General features: G+C 37.1%; 1 protein-coding gene across 1 annotated transcript in view; it reads right to left on the bottom strand.

Annotated features, from left to right (window-relative positions):
* Nucleotides 1–21,495, bottom strand: part of b3glcta (beta 3-glucosyltransferase a) — a 158,182-nt gene that overhangs the window by 80,664 nt on the left and 56,023 nt on the right. Inside the window, exon 4 of the mRNA XM_058414233.1 lies at nt 6,925–7,034. Coding sequence (XP_058270216.1) covers nt 6,925–7,034 — 110 coding nt within the window. The remainder of the gene's footprint in view (nt 1–6,924; nt 7,035–21,495) is intronic.

Below are 21,495 nucleotides of genomic sequence, written 5' to 3' on the forward strand. Positions count from 1 at the left end.
GTTGTAAAGTCAAGCCCTTGACACAGTGCTGGAACGAACTGGGAAACATTTTGGCTGTGAAATCATTTCTAATAATAAACATTTCTCAATTATAACCATTTCTTGGCTAGGTTTTTCAGATGTTTCACAATGTTAAATTATATAGTGGCTTGCAAAAATATTCAATCTCTCTGGACTGATTAGATTTGTCTGAATAAACAAATGATAAATACAAACATTCATCCTGTCAGCATTTTTATTGCAAACTCGTGAAACTGAAAATTAATTATTGATCAGCAAGTATTTCAAAGAAACTGAAAATTGCAGCTTGCATAATTATTTAACCACTAAGGTTCTGAAAACTCCACATGAAACATATCTTAACAAGGACACCATTAACCTGGCCTTCAGCTGTGAAATAAATATTACAACTCTGAATTTCTGGATAAAAGAAACACCTAAAGGAGTGAAAATGAAAATAAGGTAATTAAACTTCCAAACACAGGAACTGGGTGAAAATATATCTAAGAGATTGGATTTCCCAGTAAGCACTGCTGAATAAACACTGAGGAAATGGAAGGTGCATCATACCACCCGAGCACTACCTAGACATGTCTGTCACTCAAAAGGGAAAAAAAACCCCACAAAGCACCAAAACAAAACAGAGTGGTGAAGAAGCTACAGTGAGAAAAGTCATTCTGAAGGAGTTACAGAGTACAGAAGCTGAGAGTGGAGTGAAAGTGCACCAGACACCATTTCAACAGCTCCACATGATTCAGGACTGTACGGGAGGCGTGGCTTTAAAGAACCTCATGCAAAAGCATGAGACTGACCTAGTAAAGACATGGTTTCTGTTGTGAGGAGACAAAAATCAAGATATTTGTTTTTTTTTAAGAGATAATCTTGACAGTGAAATGTAGTGCTGGTAGCATCAAGCTCTAGGGACACTGCAAAAAAAATCTTATAACACATGAACACAGAAAGATTAGAACATTATGTTTATGCAAACCCTGTTTTAAAAACTCTGGGAATTCTTGGTAGGATCACACGTTTTTACATTTGTATGACAGAACTCTACAGAAATGACATCTTGTCTAGTTAATCTTGTCTTGCACAGCATCGCCAGCTGATCCTTTATTAATGCTTGAACGAGGCCATGCTGTTAATGTCTTTGAGCCATAAAAAGTGCAAAAAAGGCCAAAAACCACCTCTACCACACATTAAGTACTACAAAAATATCGCAAATAAAATGCTAAAAATGATACCTAGATGAGATTTCAATTATACACAAGCATAGCAATGCTGAGTCAGCAAGAAAGAAGCTCACTTTCAGTTCTCTGGTTTAGGTAAATAGCTATTGGCTAATTTTGAGACTACAAGACTACAGTGGAACCTTGACATACAAATGCCCTCCCTAATGAATTTTCGCTTTAAGAATTGAAAGTTTAAGACACTTTTGCTTCAAGAATTTGCACATTTGCATCGACATATGAAGCATTTTCAGCATATAAACAAACCGAACCGAACCCCAGCTAAGCTGCACGTACGTCCAGGAGCCGTTCAAAATTTGTTTGCATTAGTAGAAAGCCAAGTGAAGCCATGCAAAGCCAACTGAAGCAAGTTTACGAATTTTACCAATTTTTTTCAGTCAATGAAAGATGTTTCAAAAGAGTCAACCCACAATAAAAACATTGCCTTCGGTTCAAAAGCTAGGTGATTTTTCGGGTGTTTTTTTGTTGACAGATTGGTGGTATGGGTGGTCTGTTTTATGTTCAGCCCAAGCTTGGTGGCACGACTTCCTATGAGGACCCTTGACATGTAATGCTTGGCTTGGGTCAGTTCTTTGTAAGCAGCCATACAGTTTACATACGCTTCGTATTGGTCATATTGGTCATATTTTTGGTGGTTGGAATGGATTATCTGCATTTGCATTATTTCTTATGGGAAAATTCGTTTCGCAATACAAATTAATCAGCCACAAGACAACAGCAGAAAAAATCTGATAAGGACAATGATAAATTCACCACAGAAACTACAACAAATATGAAAAAGTTAATTCTGAAAATAGGCTAACAGGGGTTGCTGTTTTGGGTCGAGTCTTACATAACAAAGGAATGATTTGACCCAGTCAATCAGCTTCACTGATACAGAATGTATCTTCTACTCTAATCAGACCTTTAGCTTCAGAGATAGCAAAGCGCTATCGATTAAACCATATTAACCAGGGATTAGACCTTATCAGAGGCATCGTCTGACAGCAAGTTAGAAGATAGCATAAGATATTTCTCTTAAGCTCACATCACTGATCTTCTTCTTCTGACATCTCGTCAAGAACATCCGCCCTGCAAACTTAGCAGATAAACCTGCTGTGCACTTATTAATCATCAAACCACACCTCCATCCAGACCAGAGAGCTGACAGGGGGATAATTATAGACTCAGAAGGTGAGTGACAGATCAAAATAAACCACCATTATATAACTCGATCATCATAAAAAAAAAAAAAAACTAAAAAAAGAACACTCTGTTTTTAGGAATAGAGAAATAGAGAAAGCTGAAGAGAAAATAAATGCTGAGGAAGACAGACAGTGGTTAAGATGGTTCAGACTGGATCTGAGTTCTCTGATGTGGAACCGAGCTCCTGGTGTGTTCTAGAGCTTGTTTTTTTTTTAAAGAGTTTCAGTGCAACAAATCATACAGAGGTTAGTCAGGACAGTGCTGAACATGTCAAGAGGAAGGACCGAAGATATAAAAATAGATAAGTGATGTTCCATTAAACATCTCAAACAGGAGGTTGTGGTACAGAATACTGCTCTGTGGAGTGCAATTTTTCATTGCGACTATGAAACATGATGTCAAATACAGCTTTCAACACACATTTTTAGCATGACCTTGTTAAAAAATTACAGGACAATCTAGCATTTAGCTTTCTACACTCAACCTTCATAATCATAATTATACAGTATATTTACATTTATTAATTATAATTTATACAACAGTCCACTAATTTGATCGTTCCAAGAAGTGATGATATATTTCATACTGTCATGGTGAGCAGACACACATAAACATGCAATTTTAAAGTGCGTTTTACCAGAGGCCAAAAAATTAATTTGCACCTATATTTATTAAGCCCATGGTCAGGACATTTTTCTTATGAATTTATTTTCTTAATCATGTCCACTCCACGGTGATTAACAGCTTATAGGAAAATACTCAAGGGTTTAAAAATTTGTAGTTTTTTTTCCAAAAGAAAACAGTGATATCAAACCCATTTCTGCTCTTTGAGATGCCCCACGTGCTTGTTCATAATCATTTAAAATGTTTTATATTTAACCACTAAAATAGTGTGTAAGGTTATCCCAACAGAAATAAAAACATCTCACACCGAAAGCCAACATGTCCTGACTCATTCTATATCAGACTTGGAGCAATAAAATAATTCATTTGTTTATACTTATCAAAAATGTTGAGAATAAGTCGATTTCCATTCTACTGTTCTACCATCCATCCATCCGTCCATCCATCCATCCATCCACCCACCTCATCCATCCATCCTCCCACCTCATCTATCCATCTAAACCATCCTTCCAGCCATCCTTCTATCCATCCATCAAACTCATACAAACCATCCATCCATCAATCCATCCATCCATCTTCTGTAGTGGATATCCTGCGCAGGGTCACAGGACGCCTGGATTCTACCCCAGGGCATGAGATGCCAACTCATCACTGTGCACAATCACACTCTCACACACTACATGCAACTTAGAGATGCCAATCAACCTACCAATCATGTCTTTGGACTGCTTGAACCATTACATTTGGCATGCATCCTTATCCAGAGTGACTTATCTCACATACACAACTAAACAACTGAGGGTTAAGGCCTTGCTCAAGGGCCCAGCAGTGGCATTTTGGTGGTGCAGGAATTAGTAGTCCAACACCTTAACCACTGAGCTACCACTTGCCATTACTACAAAAGTGTTATCTGAATCATCAGCACACATGGCAAACAATATTTTTCCAGAATATATCTTTTGAATTAAAATATGAACACTCATCAGATTAAAGAAAAAGGGACACCAATGTCACTTTCAGAAAGACCTTTAACGAGAATTTGAGTGAATGTGAGTGTCAGGATCTATTTCCATTAAAAATAACAAGAACATTCAGCCATATTGTGTCTGAAATGACCTATACTGATATTAATTTCTGTAGTATAAAAACAATATTACACTCACAATCATGCAATTCTACGGAATGTTCAGTATACCAGTACATTAAGTATCGTGTGATTAACTTGATCAGCACACTGAGGTGAAAGAAGCATTAACTAGACCTTGAAATTAGAGTCTACATTTATAATGAAGCATGAAATAACATGAAGCATGAAATAACATTCATGATTTAAAATAAACTGTCAAAGTAGAGAACTTTAAGGTAAGCTTAATACTGCAAAACCAGTTTACTTCCATAGCAATACTTCAAACTCATCATTGCCCCATAACCATCAGCACCCCATGGGAATTTCATATCTAGACACCTAGCTTGTGCCTTAAAATAATGAATGAATGAATGAATGAATGAATGAATGAATGAATGAATAAATGAATAAATAAATAAATAAATAAATAAATACAGTAATTAATGGGGTTCATATAAACAAGAGTGTAATAATCATGACACAGTGCAGAATATTGTGTTCATAACAATGTGCAATAGTGTGGTTATAGTGTGGATTAGCTGTGGTGTGTCAATTTCTACTGGGCTAAATCTAATGTACCAAGGATGCATCCCTATTGAAAATGAAAAAATGAGAAGCCTTTTAATGGTTCAGTAACACATGATGAGTAGCTCATCACCACCACCATAATAACCTTGTTCAGAATATTTTTAATTTTTTTTTTTTTTAAAGCTGTAGTTGTTGTTTTTATTTTTATTTTTTAAATAAAAAAAGGAAGACCAAAACAAATGTCCTCACAATGTCAAAACTGAGTTTTGAACTGATGGTTCCTTAAATTCAGGTGCATCATTAATGTAATGTCAGTGTCATGTCTGCAGCTCTGTATCCATCCATCCATCCATCCGCCAACCTATCCATCCATCCATGCATCCATCCATCTGGCAACCTATCCATCCATCCATCCTACCACCCAATCCATCCATTCTCCCACCTCATACACCCATCCGCCATCCATCCATCCATCCATCCGCCAACCTATCCATCCATCCATCCGCCAACCTATCCATCCATCCATCCATCCATCCATCCATCCGCCAACCTATCCATCCATCCATCCGCCAACCTATCCATCCATCCATCCATCCGCCAACCTACCCATCCATCCATCCATCCGCCAACCTATCCATCCATCCAATCCATCCATTCTCCTACCTCATCCATCCATCCATCCATCCATCCCACCCACCCGTCCACCCGTCCATCCATCCATCCATCCATCCATCCCACCCACCCGTCCATCCATCCATCCATCCATCAATCCATCCATCGTCTGTAGTGCTTATCGTATGGAGGGTCACAGGAAGCCTGAAGTCTACCCCAGGGCAAGAGATGCCAACTCATCACAGTGCACAATCACACTCTCACACCCCCATTCACACACTACATGCAACTTAGAGAGGCCAATCAACCAACCATGCATGTCTTTGGACTGAAGAAGAAACTCAGAGGAGTACTCAAAGAAAACCCTAGAGGCACAGGGAGAACATGCAAACTCCATAGGACAGAGGCAGGAATCAAACCTTCAGCAGACAAGCCCTACCCAATGAGAGCAAAAACTTTTTTTGTTTACCTATAGTCTCAACAAGATGCACTGCGGTTCACATACTCCTATTTTTCTCAGTATTTTTGTCCATTTAGAACGCATTCTGAATAATGCATTTGGTTAGACTCCTACCACACACACACGTTTTATTTGCTATCAAAGGAAATGGACCACCACTGGATCACTGTTGTGGAGATATTTATCTGGGGGAGGTGAAGCATTCTCAGCACAGCAGTAACTTTAACACAGTGATGTCTGTGGCGTGGGTGAGTTTATCAGTATTCATGGAGTCCGTGCTTAGTTTTGCTTGTAACTTTTATACAAACAGCTGTGTGTGTACATCTAAGTATAAAGGAACGTGTGAAGAAAACAAAAAGTCCATACAGTAGATATAAACCAGCAAACAACAACAAAATTACAAGAGAGAAATGTAAAACTTTTACTAGACTTAATTTTTTAAATTTTACTAGACTTTTGTAAACACTGTATAGTCACGGAGGCTCAAAAGCTACTCTCGGGAAATTGCCGGAATTCACTCTGAATTTTAGCTGGGAGCCAATGTTTAGAGGATGTGGGAGAAAACCAGAGACCCACGGAGAGGATCAAACCCCTGCTGTGCCACCATACTGCTCAGCATCAAATATTTACATGAAATATGTATGCAGCTGACATAATGCCACCAGGTGTTTGTATGCATATGTGTGTGTGTGTATGTGTGTGTGTGTGTGTGTTTTAGGTCACTGCTCTATGATTCATCAAGCATACTTCTTAGGAGAACTCCTGCATAGTTGTTTTGATGGTTTATTTTGAGAAACGCTGGCTTTATGAAAGGTAATGCTGCGACAAATTGCAAGTTTGTGCAGAGAGAGATGTGTAAAGAGCTTTCAAATTGCCAACTTGCTGGAACGCTTGTTAGCAACTATGTCAAAATGGCATATCTGGAAGAAGACAACCCACATACTGAGAGATGACTGTGTGAGGCTATAAATAAATAAATAAATAAATAGTGTAAACGACAGCAATAATAATAATAATAATAATAATAATAATAATAATAATAATAATAATAATAATAATAATAATAAAATTAATAAACAAACAAAGTGCAAACCGTATATAGGAATATGACACACAGGCTGTGATTGTAGTGAGTGTACCTCTTGGAGCGCTTCAGCCTGTAAAAGCAGATCTGCTCGGAGTCTCTGTGCTCGCTGAGCGTGGAAAGAGTTCCTCTGGCTCTGGATGACAAACACCACTTCCCTCAGGTCTGCAAACACAAGCAAGCTTTGTGTTACCTTTGTGTGTAGCTATGTTCATGCACTCTTTTACCCAAGTATGTAGTTCATCAGGAACAACAATTGCCATTTTTTAAATGTGACATGTTGGGTTGCCATTTCATTTGTCTAGTGATTTTCTCTTATTAGGTCTTCTTTCTACTTAAAGATTTTATTTGTGTTTGTCAGGACAATAAGAAAGTAAGTGAAATGTAACATTCATTTTTTTTGTTACAGTTGAGTGAAAAACGTGACAAAACCAACATGACATGTCACAATAGTCGGACTTATTTTTCAGTTTTCTGAAAATGAATAATGTAGACCAAACCATAAGTCACAGTGACACAGTGCCTAAGGGTGGCGCTATAGTGCAGCATTTTTTCATTTTCATCCGTACCTTGAGAATGCTGAGATGTAGAGACAAAATAATTGTTTCTTCCAATTCCTCTAATGGTCCAATCTTGGAAGTGGATTTCATATAATGTCTGTGTTAGCTCAAAAACAAGGCCACTATCAGCCAAGCAGATTTAAGCAGACATTGCACCTGGCATTTTGGTTTTCTCCATTTTAACGATACTCTCCCTACACACATTGCTATTTTGGTATCTTTGTCCCGTTCTGCAGCTCAGTTAAAGGTCAGGATTTCAGTTCTAGGTCTTGTAGGAGCTGTTACCCAGAAGCCCCACTGACTCCTGACTCCTCTCTGCAACCCACCTGAGAATTTAAGACTGATGAATTTTCCATGCCTTAAAATAAAAAGTCACCTTAAAGTTAACCTCACATTAATTATCTTAAGAATCAGTTGTTCTATTCATCAGGTGCATACAGCGCCCTCCACAATTATATATATTAAAAAAATAATAATAAAAAATGAATTTATTAGAAGCCTAAGAACACATCTTAACCAGGGGTGCCAATAATTGTGGAGGGCACTGTATGTGTTTTAATTGGTTTTTAATAACAAAAAACCCAGACAAAGGAAAAAAAAACCCTTATGCAACACCGAGTTTATATATACACTGTAACACAGTGGTACATTTTTCTTTTTTGCTCCATTCAAAAACCAGTGGGTCAGAAAATATTTGCACTCAATTTTCCCTAGTTCTTAGATGCATGGATTCAATACATTTCTCCAAATAGGTTATGGCACACCACATCATGCAGAATAAACACATATTGTTCACTTAGTACTGCAACTGCCTCTTCCAGACAGCAGAGCGACAGAAAGCAGGATCACAATCCAGTCCAGAATACATTCCACCTACATTAAAGCACAGAACACAGATGTACAATCTGCTCCGTCACCCATCACTAAACTCTCCTGCTGTCAGGACGTAATCTGAAACATGCTCATATTAATGACTCTGCTTAATCAACATCCCACTATACTTTAATACGCATGTTCTATCAGTTATACCGTAAACCCCTTCGAACTAAACGTCACAAGACATGGAATGTTGCTTTAATTCATGTGCTGAAAAAAATTCGGTGTTTCAAACTGTCTCTGTCAGCAAGTATAAACAGACCAAACTGCTGAACAAGCACATAGCAATTACACCTGAGCAGACAGAGCTGAACGACACGACTACTGAACTACTAAACTAAACTGAGCCTCGAGGCAAAACATCTCTTCATGCTCTGTCAGTAATAGGGGTCGTGAGATGACACTGTGTGCCTGTGGATATAGAGTAACATTTAAAATAGCCAACAATACAACAGAATAGATGCCATGCAATGGTGTAACACAATACTCCTATCTGTATTTTATTTGTATTTGTTTAGCATTTAAAAGATTTCTATTTGTTTCTGTGATACTGGACCTAGTGTTCCAGTTGTAACTTGTTTTCCATAAAAAAAAGAAAAAGTGTTCACCTTTTTTACATATCCAAGCAGCTAGTTTTGAGTCTTTAGCCCTATTCAAATGGAATTAGTTTATCACAGAGACAACAGTGAGCATTTTTTGAGACTTTAGTGATAATCACACATCTGCAACAATTTTCAACACTGTATTTTCTGAGCCCAGATGTTTGAGTGGTCAAATGATCATGTTTTAAAGCTTGTGGTTGCTGTTGTAGAAAGGACATTATCTACATTTACATTATTTACTGTCCAGTGTCACCCAAATGAAGATGAGGTTCCCTTCTGAGCCTCTCAAAGTTTCTTCCTCCTATCATCTCAGAGAGTTTTTCCTCGCCACCCTCGCCTCAGGCTTGCTCATTAGTGATAAGTTTTAGGAATAAACAGTAACTTAACTTTAAGCTTTATACATTTTCTATATTTCTATACTTCTGTAAAGCTGCTTTGAGACAATGTCCATTGTTAAAAGCGCTATACAAATAAACTGAATTGAATTGAAAAACTCTATTCACAACACGGAGTCTGAGCGATCAAAGAGACACTGAAGTCAGAGAAGAGATGCTGGCTCTTATTTCACATTGTTGCTGAGGCAAAGTTTCAGCAACAATGTGAAAATACAATAAAGCAGCAATAATAATACGAGAAAGCAGTAATAATAATATGACAAGCATCCATTTTTCTTTTCCTGAAGCACAGAGATATGTGCTCTAGAAGAGTAAATACAGGAAATAGCACAAATCAAAGGGTTTTTTTTCCCTTAACAACTTGAGGTTTCATTTGCATAGAAAATCACAATCATGTGCATCCGACTAAAATTACCAGACGATTGCTAAGCTTGGTGAAAAACTGTAGGTAATTTGGCTTCTTCTTTTTTTTTTTTTTTTTTGGTCTGTCATTTCTTTCTTCAGAAGAAGCCAGAGAAAAACAAATAACGTCCTGGCCGATCCGGATGCAAGTAAAGACACAGACAGCACCTGTAAAGTAGAAAATTATCCCAGGATCCCATTTAAATGTACTGTGTATAAGGTGGATTTCTTCTTTAGTGAGGAATTTGAGATGCAGTAGGGCTGGCAATTTTGACAAAAAATGGTATTAACTGTAATTCTCTGATATGACAAAAGTCAGAACCTGATACACAGAGACAAATCCATGACATTTCTCAAACGTCACAGCAGGCACTGTAACCTTTAACAAAGCTTTATATTCAACACTTTGGCATTGAGATAACGACAGAATCTTTTTCGATTGTGTTCTGTGAATATGTCACAACAATGCAGGTTGGATTGAGTCTGAAGCTGGAATAAGCTGCTGTTAGTTATGTCACTACTGCTACTTGCATGAAGCCTTAACATAAAAGGAGTGATATTTGGATGGGCATTTCAGTCCTCAAGGTTCTAAACTGCATAGATGTTAACATTCATTAAAAATAAAACAAAAGAAACCGAGAGAGAACTGTTAAAAGACCAAACAGTGTATCAAGCCCAAGTTTCCACCAGATAATTACATTCAAGTGTGAGACAGATGTGTGAAGCTAATTGAAAGGCACAACTAAATATAAGGGAGGAAGTAAAGTGTTAGTCCTCAAGAGTCTATACACAGGAGTATATACGTCAAGCCCAAAATAATGAGTCACAAAACATCAACAAGACAACTGCACAGCAAGAGAATACACCTGGATATACAAATGCATTCCCAAACACACACTCCGAGGTATTTCTATATCGGTGACAAAGTGTTCTTAGAAATGTTGAGCGAATAAAGCTGAGCAATTCAGATGGATGGAATAATCCCTGAGCTCATCAATATCACCATACTGAATGCTACTGTGGCTTCCCCAAATGCACTATTGTGTTTAAAATGATTCAAACTGTTAGTGACAGACTTTGTTCAGAGGCATACTTTACAATTTTATAAGAATTGCTTTGGTAATGATGTTTTTTGCAAAACAAGGCTCAGGGAAGAAAAAAACACCAACACCACACTCTTCTAAAATGATAAATATGATTATTCCATCTCTTTATCTTGTTTGTGTCCCTCTGATTTCAGCAAGACTGCAACTGTAATGGGAATTTGTTTTCTACAACCCAGCCTATATGAACACATTCATTAAAATACATGAAGGGGGGAAAAAAACACATACATTGCAATAACACTGTACTCTACAGAGACACGTTTACTCCATGGTTATGACTATGAGCAGGAAATTGCACTAAAATCAGAACGGATACTGTGTAACTATAAAAAACTGCATTATTTACAAGTGTGCATGATAGAACATAATCATTCTAATGGGAGTTCTTTATTCAGGAAATTATTATAACAGTTCTAGCGTATCCCACTATTTAAACAATTAAAAGCATCTGGTCGAGAACTGTGCTTACTGCGGATCAATATAAGTCTATTAGGAGAGTATGATGACTTCTTTTCCGTTAGCTCAATCGATGTCATTAAAAAAGAGACACACTGGAAGGTCTGCATCATGTCAGTAGAAACAGAAAAGTAGACAGAGAGTTAGCGCTAGGTTAGAGTCTTCATCACATAGCATGGTGTGGAGCTCCACTTCAAACAGGACATCCGGGAAGAACTTGACATTAACTGCTTCAAAAATCTTCTTTGCAACAGTTCTGGTCTGATCGGTTTAGTGTCTTAAACAAACATGACAATGCTGGATAGCTTTGCAGGATACAGCAGCTCTGTTGCTCGAGTACCCCCATCTATATAACACAGGCCATGGCACTGTGTCAAAACCTTGTTCCTCTAGCCAGCTTACAGATCAGAATCAGTGTCTGTCTTGAAAGCACTGGCTGCTCCACACAGGGTACACCAAAGCCCTTGGGATTCTCGACTTGCTTCATCACCATTTTCTACCACTGAGGTTCACATCAATGTATTCCTCTCACAGAGGCATGAAAGCTGTGACTACTATTGGTCATGTAGTGCAACTTCAATATCTGTCCACAAGGCTGCTTTCGTTGGTCCCCCATCTTCAAGAGAAAGGGGGATCTGGTAGCTTAGTGGTTAAGGTGTTGGAATATACTGATCGGAAGGTTTGAATGAGTGAGTTTTAAACCCAGGTCCACTAAGCTGCCACTGCTGGGCCCCAGAGCAAGGCCTTTAACCCTCACTTGTTCAGGTGTATAAAAAATGGTTCCTAACTCTGGTGTCCTCACATGGGCACATTTGATGACAAAAAACAACCTTCTGTGGTGTCAGGCTCACTGCTGCAACAGGTGAACATTTGAACCATGTCCTTCAGGCAGCTGGTGAAGCCAACACAGCCATCAATTTAAACTGAGCCATTCTTTTATAACAGTTCTCAATGGGAGAGTTACAGCAAACTATCACTCATGTCCAACATTTCTTGGCAGGTTATAGATTCAAGACATGTATTCCAATAGATCTCCTAGCTAGGATCATCAAACAGCAGATTATTAATTGGGATGATACATTTTGTCATGAGAAACTGAGCCATGAAATACCCAAATATCCACACTGAATTTGGTTAGTTTTTTCAGCCACATGCCATATTACTGAAGTCAGGACATACAGTTGGAATTTATTTAAGAATTATTTATTTATTTATTTATTTATTTATTTATTTATTTATTTATTTATTTATTCATTCATTCATTCATTCATTCATTCATTCATTCATTCCTTCATTCATTCATTCATTCATTCCTTAATTCCTTTATTCTTTTCTTTCAATCTTTCATTCATTCCTTCATTTCTTCATTCATTCATTCCTTCATTCATTCCTTTGTTTCTTCATTCATTCCTTCATTTCTTTATTAATTCCTTCCGTCCGTTAATTTTCCTTCCTTTCTTTCTTTCTTTCTTTCTTTCTTTCTTTCTTTCTTTCTTTCATTCTGTCATTCATTCCTCCATTCTTCCCATGATTCTTTCATTCATTCCTTAATTTATTCCATCATTCCTTAATTTATTCCATCATTCCTTCATTCATTTCCTCATTCTTTCATTCATTCCTTCTTTCTTTCTTTCTTTCTTTCTTTCTTTCTTTCTTTCTTTCTTTCTTTCTTTCTTTCTTTCTTTCTTTCTTTCTTTCTTTCTTTCTTCCATTCTGTCATTCATTCTTCCATTCTTCCCATCATTCTTTCATTCACTCCTTCATTCATTCCTTAATTTATTCCATCATTCCTTCATTCATTCCTTAATTTATTCCATCATTCATTTCCTCATTCTTTCATTCCTTCCTTCCTTCCTTCCTTCCTTCCTCACTTTCTTTCTTCCTTCCATTCTGTCATTCATTCCTCCATCCTTCCCATCATTCTTTCATTCATTCCTTAATTTATATCATCATTCCTTCATTCATTCCTTTATTTATTCCATCATTCCTTCCTTCCTTCCTTCCTTCCTTTCTCTCTCTCTTTGTTTTTCAGTCCACTTTTCTTTTGTTTTCCACTTTTCTTCCACGTCTTCAATTCAAATTGTTTGTCACCTTCTCCGCTCCCTACATAGGGTATAACCTAATAGCCCTACATAACATAACATACCTAGTGTACTCCTTATAAAGTGCAACTACATTAGACTAAAGAAAATCCTTGTAATTTATATATATATATATATTTCGTTCACGCTTTTCTGTATTTTCCCTAAAGATTGAAGATGTTTGAGCACGCATGCATCCATTTTAACAAATTTGTTGTGTCTTATGCTTAATAATTCACTATGTGGGAGACCAAGCACGCAGCACCACACATATTGTAATGTCAAACAAGATTTATGACTTATGACTGGTTTTATTTAAAAAAAAAAATTCCATTTAAGAAAAGTAATCAAGTAATAGATTATTAAGACAGTAGGATCCAAAAGCCTGAGTCGGCAATCAGTAACTGACAGGTATGCAATGAAATCTCAGTTGACATTTATTATTTCACCAGCAAATACTATCAGATCCTATATAGTAATCCTGTTTTACTGATGGAGGAGGTAGAGAGGTTCCCACAAACAGACTACAGACAGTAATTGTACAAAACAACAAGACTATAGTAGGTGTATCTAAAACAAAAGGCAAATCTATGCATTTAATTACGAATCAGCAACAATCAATTCAATTCAATTTTATTTGTATAGCGCTTTTATCAATGAACATTGCCTCAAAGCAGCTTTACAGAACATAAGAAACAAAAAACATGCAATAGTCCTAGATGTTTAGACAAAATTATCCCTAGTGAGGAGACTGAGGTGACTGTGGCAAGGAAAAACTCCCTTAGATGGTATGAGGAAGAAACCTTGAGAGGAACCAGACTCAAAAGGGAACCCATCCTCATTTGGGTGACAGCGGAGAGTGTGATATGTAATGCAATAACAATATCATCACGAGTGACTCGAAGTTAAATCTTAAATCTGATCTCACCCACGCACAGATGAATCCATTCCCAGCTGTCCTGTTGCATCAAGAAACGTTAACTCCGCTCTTACGACAAAACTCTTGGCCAGAGAAATTCTTTTTAATAAAATAATTCTTTTAACAATAAACAAACTTTTCCACACAGGCACTCTGCCAGTGCACCATTACAAGTTTTAATTAGGAGCTTTAAGCTTTTAAGCAGAGGGGTGAAAAAATAACAGTCATCAAGAACTGAGCAATGTGCTTCAGAAATTCTGATGAAGCAGCAGGAGCTCTTGATTTTTTTTTGAAGGGCTGTGAAATGAGGCTCATTTTTCATGACACAAACAGGGCAAAGCAAGTGGAGGGAGGACAGCCTGATGATCTTGCTTTCACAAAGCAGAAAGAGAGAGAGTGTGTGTGGGAGAGGGAGAGAGAGAGAGAGAGAGAGAGAGAGAGAGAGAGAGAGAGATGGATACAGTGAACTGAAAGGAGGAAAGATGTTTACATGCAAGATGAGATGCTTAAATAAAGACCCTGACCTCTCTCTTCATTCATGAGAGGGGTCGGAGGCCATGTGATAGTGGTGTTAGGAACAAAAGGAAGAAGTGGTTTTGAATTTTTAGAGACATTCTGCTGCCTAAAAGTGTTTAAAAATTGCAGACTTGGAAATTAAAGGGGAAAGGAAAGGCATTACAATATTTTTTAAAGCCTGTTAAATGGCCTGTTACGTATTGTTGATTATCAAGAGTTATTAATGTTATCATTAGGTGCGTTAGGTGTGTAATGATTTATTAGATGCTAGATAAATCAACTGCAATTCCTCTCAATGCAACCTCAATATTATAAAAAAAATAAATAAACGAACAAACAAGGTGCAACAAATAAATTGTAAATATTAAAAATGAAAGTGTTAAAAAGAAATTGAAATTTAAAAAAATAAAATATTAAAATATTTAATGCATGAAACAAGACTTAATTTCTGAAATGACTATAAATTGAATGAATTTACTATTTTTTCCCCTAAAGATTCCCAACCTAGTCATTTATACAATACCAGACCAGTCAGACATCACCTTACACTTCATTCAAATGGGAACATGTGCCCTCCTAACACAAAATGTTAATAGAGGTGTAGAGCACATCAGAGAGAAGACAGACATGGTCAATGCAGGTTACGGTCTTTAATTACAGAGTACGGCCCCTCTGACCTGACATGGTCATGCTGCAATAGCAAATTATTTTTTTAACAAACCTTGTATCCTAATGTATCTGTGTACTGCTTCTGCATGATCACAAAGTCTGAGAGAATGTCCTCCTGAAGCTCTCTCTGTCCATCAAAGGAGATGTCCCTAATATAGAAACTAAGAAAAAGTGTGCCCTTTAGTCACATATATATGTGTGAGAGAGAAATAGAAAGTGCGTGGGGGTTTATATTAATCTCGAGGACTGCATTCAGACATCTACCTCATGGAGATAAAGATCATCTCCCACACAAGGGAAATGCATTGATAAAATATATAATAGAGACTATAATCAAGATCCGTGCAATCAGGTAGGTTTTGTTTTGAAGCCCAGGTGAATTCTTTCATGTCATTTTTCCGTGTGAGAAATAATGAACAGTTTTCTTTCAAAAGAAACAGACCAATACGAACGAGACATTCAGCTCGGCTCTGCAAGCTAACCGGCTTTTGTCTGAAGTTTTACTTCCACTCGAGGCACGCCATATCTAAATATCCAAGCTGGCGAGAACCGTGTGAGCTGAGTCAGGACATTATGGGAAGAACTAAAAAAACACACACACTCACAAGTGACTTCGATGTCTTTGGAGAGGAACGTCTTTTCATGTTTCTTCCACTGCTTGACAACGTTTCTTTCCTTCTTTATTATTTATTTATTTATTTTGTAACTTCAAAATTGTATATCTTTTCCACATATATCTTTAGTCACAGCTATATCTGCGGTCCCACAATGCAACACTGCCACTGTAGCAAGGAAAGTATAAGAAGAAAGTACTTTTTTTTGTATGTTCATCTATGAGACACAAGTAAATAAACAAAGTGATAAATAATTAGACAAAAATAACAATCATGTTTATCCTTAATCACTATTATTATTCTAATTATTGTTGCTGTTGATGATGATAAACAATTATCATCATCATAATGCTTTAATATTTTTGCACAGTGACAGAAAAAAATTATATCTATTAATGCTTTATGTGACAGTTGCAAAAGTTTGTACCCCCCCCCCCCTTGTTTTTTGGGGATAGAAAATGGTATCTTCATATGTAAGTTAGATATTTTCTATACATTTTACAGTTTATCCAGAACACAGTATGTTATGTTCACATAATAAACCCATCATTTTAAAAACCTAGAGATATATTACCAGGAAATTTTTGCTTTTAGCTGTACATGCATATTATAGCCCATTTCCAAACTTAACAGCAAAGCAATTTTTGCCTCATTTAAAGAATTTCAAGCACAGCATTTATACAAGCACTGACCCTTTTTAACTACATCCTACAGCTAACATCTCACACACTCATTGTGTTTTGGGACAATATGCACTCCCTGTCCACTATTAGGAACACCAGTGCACCTGTTCGTTCATGTTATCTAACCAGCAAATCATGTGGCAGCAGCCCAATGCAGAAAATGAACGCAGATTAAGGTCAGGAAGTTTAGTTAATGCTCGCATAAACATCAGAATAAAACATTTTAATATATTTAACCATGGAATGGTTGTTAATGCTAGATGGACTAGTTTGAGTATTTCAAAAACTGCTGATATCCTGGAATTCTTCACACAACTCCAGAGTCTCTAGAGTTTACACAAAATGGTGAGAGAAAAAGAAAAAGCACAGCATGAGCGACAGATCTGTGGGTGGATAAGCCTTGTTGATAAAAGGGGGTCAGAAAAAAAATGGTCAGATTGGTTTGATCTTACTAAGGATACAGTAACACAAATAATCACTCTTTATAAACAATTCTTGTTCTTGTCTGACAGGAGCAGAACCAGACGGACTTCTGCTGTTGTGCCTCATCCACCTCCAGGTTTGATCTGTGTTCTGAGATGCTTTTTGCTTTATAGACTTCCTGTCAGCACAAACCATTCTCCACTGATCTCTCTCATCGACAAAGCGTTTCAGCTTGCAGACCCTCTGCTCACAGGATTTTTGTTGTATTTTTCCGCCATTCTGTGTAAACCCTAGAGACTGTTTTATGTGAAAACCACAGCAGTTTTTGAAATACTCAATTCAGCCCATCTGGTACAATCATCCCTGCCACGATCAGAGTCATAGTCATTTTTTATTCCTTCTGATGTTTGATGTGAACCTCTTCACCTTCATCTTGATGAATTTTGCACTGCATTGCTGTCACATTTACATTTATCTCATTTATATTACTGAGCTTTTGAGGGGTTCAGGACCTTTCTCAAGGGCCCAGCAGTGGCAGCTTGGTGGTCCTGGGTTTTAAACTCCCAACTTTCTTATCAGTAGACCAACTTCTTCACCACTGAGCTAACCCTCATGATTGGCTGATTAGATAACTGATCAGATAACTGCATGAATGTACAGATGTACAGGTGTTCCTAATAAAGTGGAAAATTGGGTATTTTAATATGAACTAGGAGTTTAATATCATGAATGTCTGTGAAAAGGGCTGAATTGTAAATGTTGAGAAACTAACTGTGTGTGTGTTTGTGTGTGTGTGTTTGTGTGAGTGTGCGTGTGTGTTCATGGCCACACATTGTGTACTCATTACTCTGTGAGAATGCTGAATGAGAACACTTTATGCAAAGTGCATTATACATGGTATCTGAGAATAAATTTAAGAAATGGTGAGTTTGTGTGTGTGTGTGTGTGTGTGTTCCATTAGAAAGTTAATGTGAGTGTTGAGAAGGAATGTTGTTATACTATTTAGGCATGGGAAGTGAATTACAAATAGTGTTTATGGCAATATAGAGTGCATTATGTTCTCCAAAAAACGCCGCTGAAGTGTGCAGAATGTGATGTTTGTATGCTATTTATGTCTGTAGAGCGTCGAAGGAATAATACAAAGGTGTGGTTTTGACAGGCTTTGTGTGCATTCAGTGCCTGTAGGTGTGTTGCCAACTTTCTTTGCCTCTACAAAGTGATAGTTGCATGAAACCAGGGATTGCAAATAATCAGCTCTGAATCTGTCATTGCCCCTCAAACACAGTCATTACATCACTGGTTTAAAGAAGAAAAAAAAAAAAACTAATTAAGGCTGAGTTTAACAGTGCTTCCGCACTAATGGCTTTCGATTAATTATCGAACAGGGCGGGCAGAGTTACATTCTTCCACTGCTATAAGCCCCCATCAGTCCCAGTGATCACCTTTCGTACATTCTAAACATCCGCAGCTAGCCAAAGCAGGCAAAGTAAGCAATCAATAAATCTAGTGAATTATAGAGCGGACTTTCAGAGCAGAGCCTCGGCTGCCAAAGGCACCATGGAACATCTCGGTGCTGGAACAGAGGAGGAGCTGTACAAATGCTCCGAAGCCCTCTAGCTGAAAGATCCAATCACACTGGCACAGAGGGAGGAGAAGAGAAAGGTGGGCAATGAGGTCAGCCCTGTGGGGCACATGATTTATTTATCTGCCTACACAATGATGCAACTCTCATAGGAGCATTTAGCTTTATTTCTCAGGGTTTCAACCTAATAGAATAGTACTGCAAAACTCTAAAAGATACACGTGAACATCCAGATTTATGTGCATGTCCACACTATCTGTTTATTACCCAGAAGAATATGGGATTCTTTTTGTTTCTTTCTTCAAGGTTTCTTTCTCTTATCGTCTCAGGGAGTTTTTCCTCACCGCCAAGGTTTCTGGCTCGCTCGTGAGGGATAGATTTATTATATCCTAAATGTACAAACTCCTGTAAAGCTGCTTTGTGACAAAAAGTGCTATACAAATAATATTGGATTGCATTATGTCTTTATCTTAAAGTCATATATCAGTATAACATTGTTGTATATAAAGTAAAATGCTATATCTTATTCGTTTATATGTCAGTGAGCTATAATTTAATACTAAATCCGACCTTACCTATGAATCATCTTAAATATTCACTGGCGACATGAGAAAGAACACTTCTTGTCAGTTTCGAAGGGCAACTAAAAGGGCTGTGTCCCAAAATACATTTGACACACTAAGCAGGATGCCTAAATGTAGTAGACACCACTTATATACTGACACAGTAATTAGTACGGATGGGGAAGCAGCCTAAATGTGCATGACTCTGAGGGGTAATTATCTGCTAGCATCGAAGTGATGCCATTAATATAACAGATTTGAACTTTCACTTTTTTTTAATTGTTGTGCATTTAATACGAGTTGTGAGCATGTTATGCAAGAGCAAAACCTCTCAGCTTGAATAAGAGCTTGTTTTTGTTAGCTAGCATGACGACATTTAACAGACTACTCCATTATGAACCTGACTACTGCACAGCGGTTTAATACTTACAAATACACCAGTTAGTTAGAATAGCATTTTCACTGTTTTTTGGATTATATTTATTATCTTTCCCAAATGTTTAGGTCAGTCTGATCAGTGAGTTCTTTCAGTTCTGCTGCTTATCTGCAAAAAAATAACTGGCACCTTCTTCAGCCAAAAATCGATCCCTAACTGGAGAAGCAGGCAACAGCAACCATCGGTCCCACTGAATTTTGTAGCATTTTAAATTTACTAAAGCAATAGGATATGAGTTTCATTTTCTTCATATACAGCACGTTTTCCTACATGTACTTCATGTAGGAAAACACCTACCTTTTTAAAATAAAAACAGCAGCCTTCTTTTATGTTTAGTAGGAAATGCAGCCTGTTTAAGTAATATCTTGCTTTTCTGTAACATTTCATCTTTAACATTTCATTTAATTCAATCAATATTTAATAAAAGTAATGCTTTTTTTTATTCTGACTCGATGCTGCAGAAGTCTTAAACAAAGTCTGTGCTAAAATATTAACACATTTATTGTTATCTTTTTTTTCCATTGGATTTGTTTGTGGTTTGACCTTCTAGTCATTATTTTAGCCGTTCCAGCTTATCTGTTTGCATGGTGGTAATTTATTCTGTGTTTGTGGTAGAGGGATAGCTCATTGTTTTCACACTGCACATCACATTTTTTTCACAGGTTTGTTTATAGGAGTCTCCATATGGAGGGGGTTTTCACCACACCTGTCTGTTGGCCTTTGCACTCATTTTTTTTTTTATTATATACATTGTTCCATATGCACAATTAAGTCACTAAATAAAAAAAACTGCTATTTTCCAACACTGTCTCTAACCATATAGTGTGAATAATACGTAAACTTGCAATACAGTAATCCCCTGTTTATCGCGGGGGATTACACTACCACACTCTTTAAATGCACACAGAAAACATTTGCAAGCATATAGTGAGATGAAATTTGGGTAACATCGTAGAAATATCACATTTATAGTGAGTACTGTATGTATGTATGTTCCTTGCCAGAAGCCTTCGAAGGTGCAGAGCGTTTGGGCGACATAATAGGGCTCGCAGAAAAACCTTACAGCATACACAGAACAAAACGAAACACTCGGGACAGTGACACGTGAAGAACTGGGATGCTGGAGAATTCAGCTTCCCTTTACCCAACTGCACGCATAGCCAGCATCCAATCACAACCGTGATTAAATGAACGGGGCATTCCGATTGGCCAGAATCGTTCCTCCAGCCGTACTGTATTTTGATTTTCAGCATCCCCGCACCGCACTTTCCTAAACAACGCTACGCTGTACAGTATTTGATATATTATTAACATTTTACTTTATTTTAATTAATGTTTATATTTTGTAATTAATGATTATATTTTTATTAATAAATTACCTTATTTCAACATAAAAACAATTCACTGTAAGGTTTGCTGATACCGCGATATATAGGGAAAATCCGTAAAAAAAATTAGTTATATTCCAAATAAAAATCTGTGATATACCGGGACTGTGATATATGAACCGCGATATAGAGGGGGATTACTGTACTACATCCTGCTTACAATATAGTGCAGGAAACAGGACATTTTAAACTATTAAACTAACTGTTTAATTATAAAGTACACCTCTGACACCACATATAATGTACTACATAGTGTACTAGATAGGGCATTTCACTATTTTATAAACCTTTCTGAAGCTATTCAGTGTAAAATACTTAGCAACCTATTAACCAAACAGGAAGTTATGTTATTTTA

The sequence above is a fragment of the Hemibagrus wyckioides genome, linkage group LG17 (genome assembly GCF_019097595.1).
Source record: "Hemibagrus wyckioides isolate EC202008001 linkage group LG17, SWU_Hwy_1.0, whole genome shotgun sequence".
NCBI classification, from domain to species: domain Eukaryota; kingdom Metazoa; phylum Chordata; class Actinopteri; order Siluriformes; family Bagridae; genus Hemibagrus; species Hemibagrus wyckioides.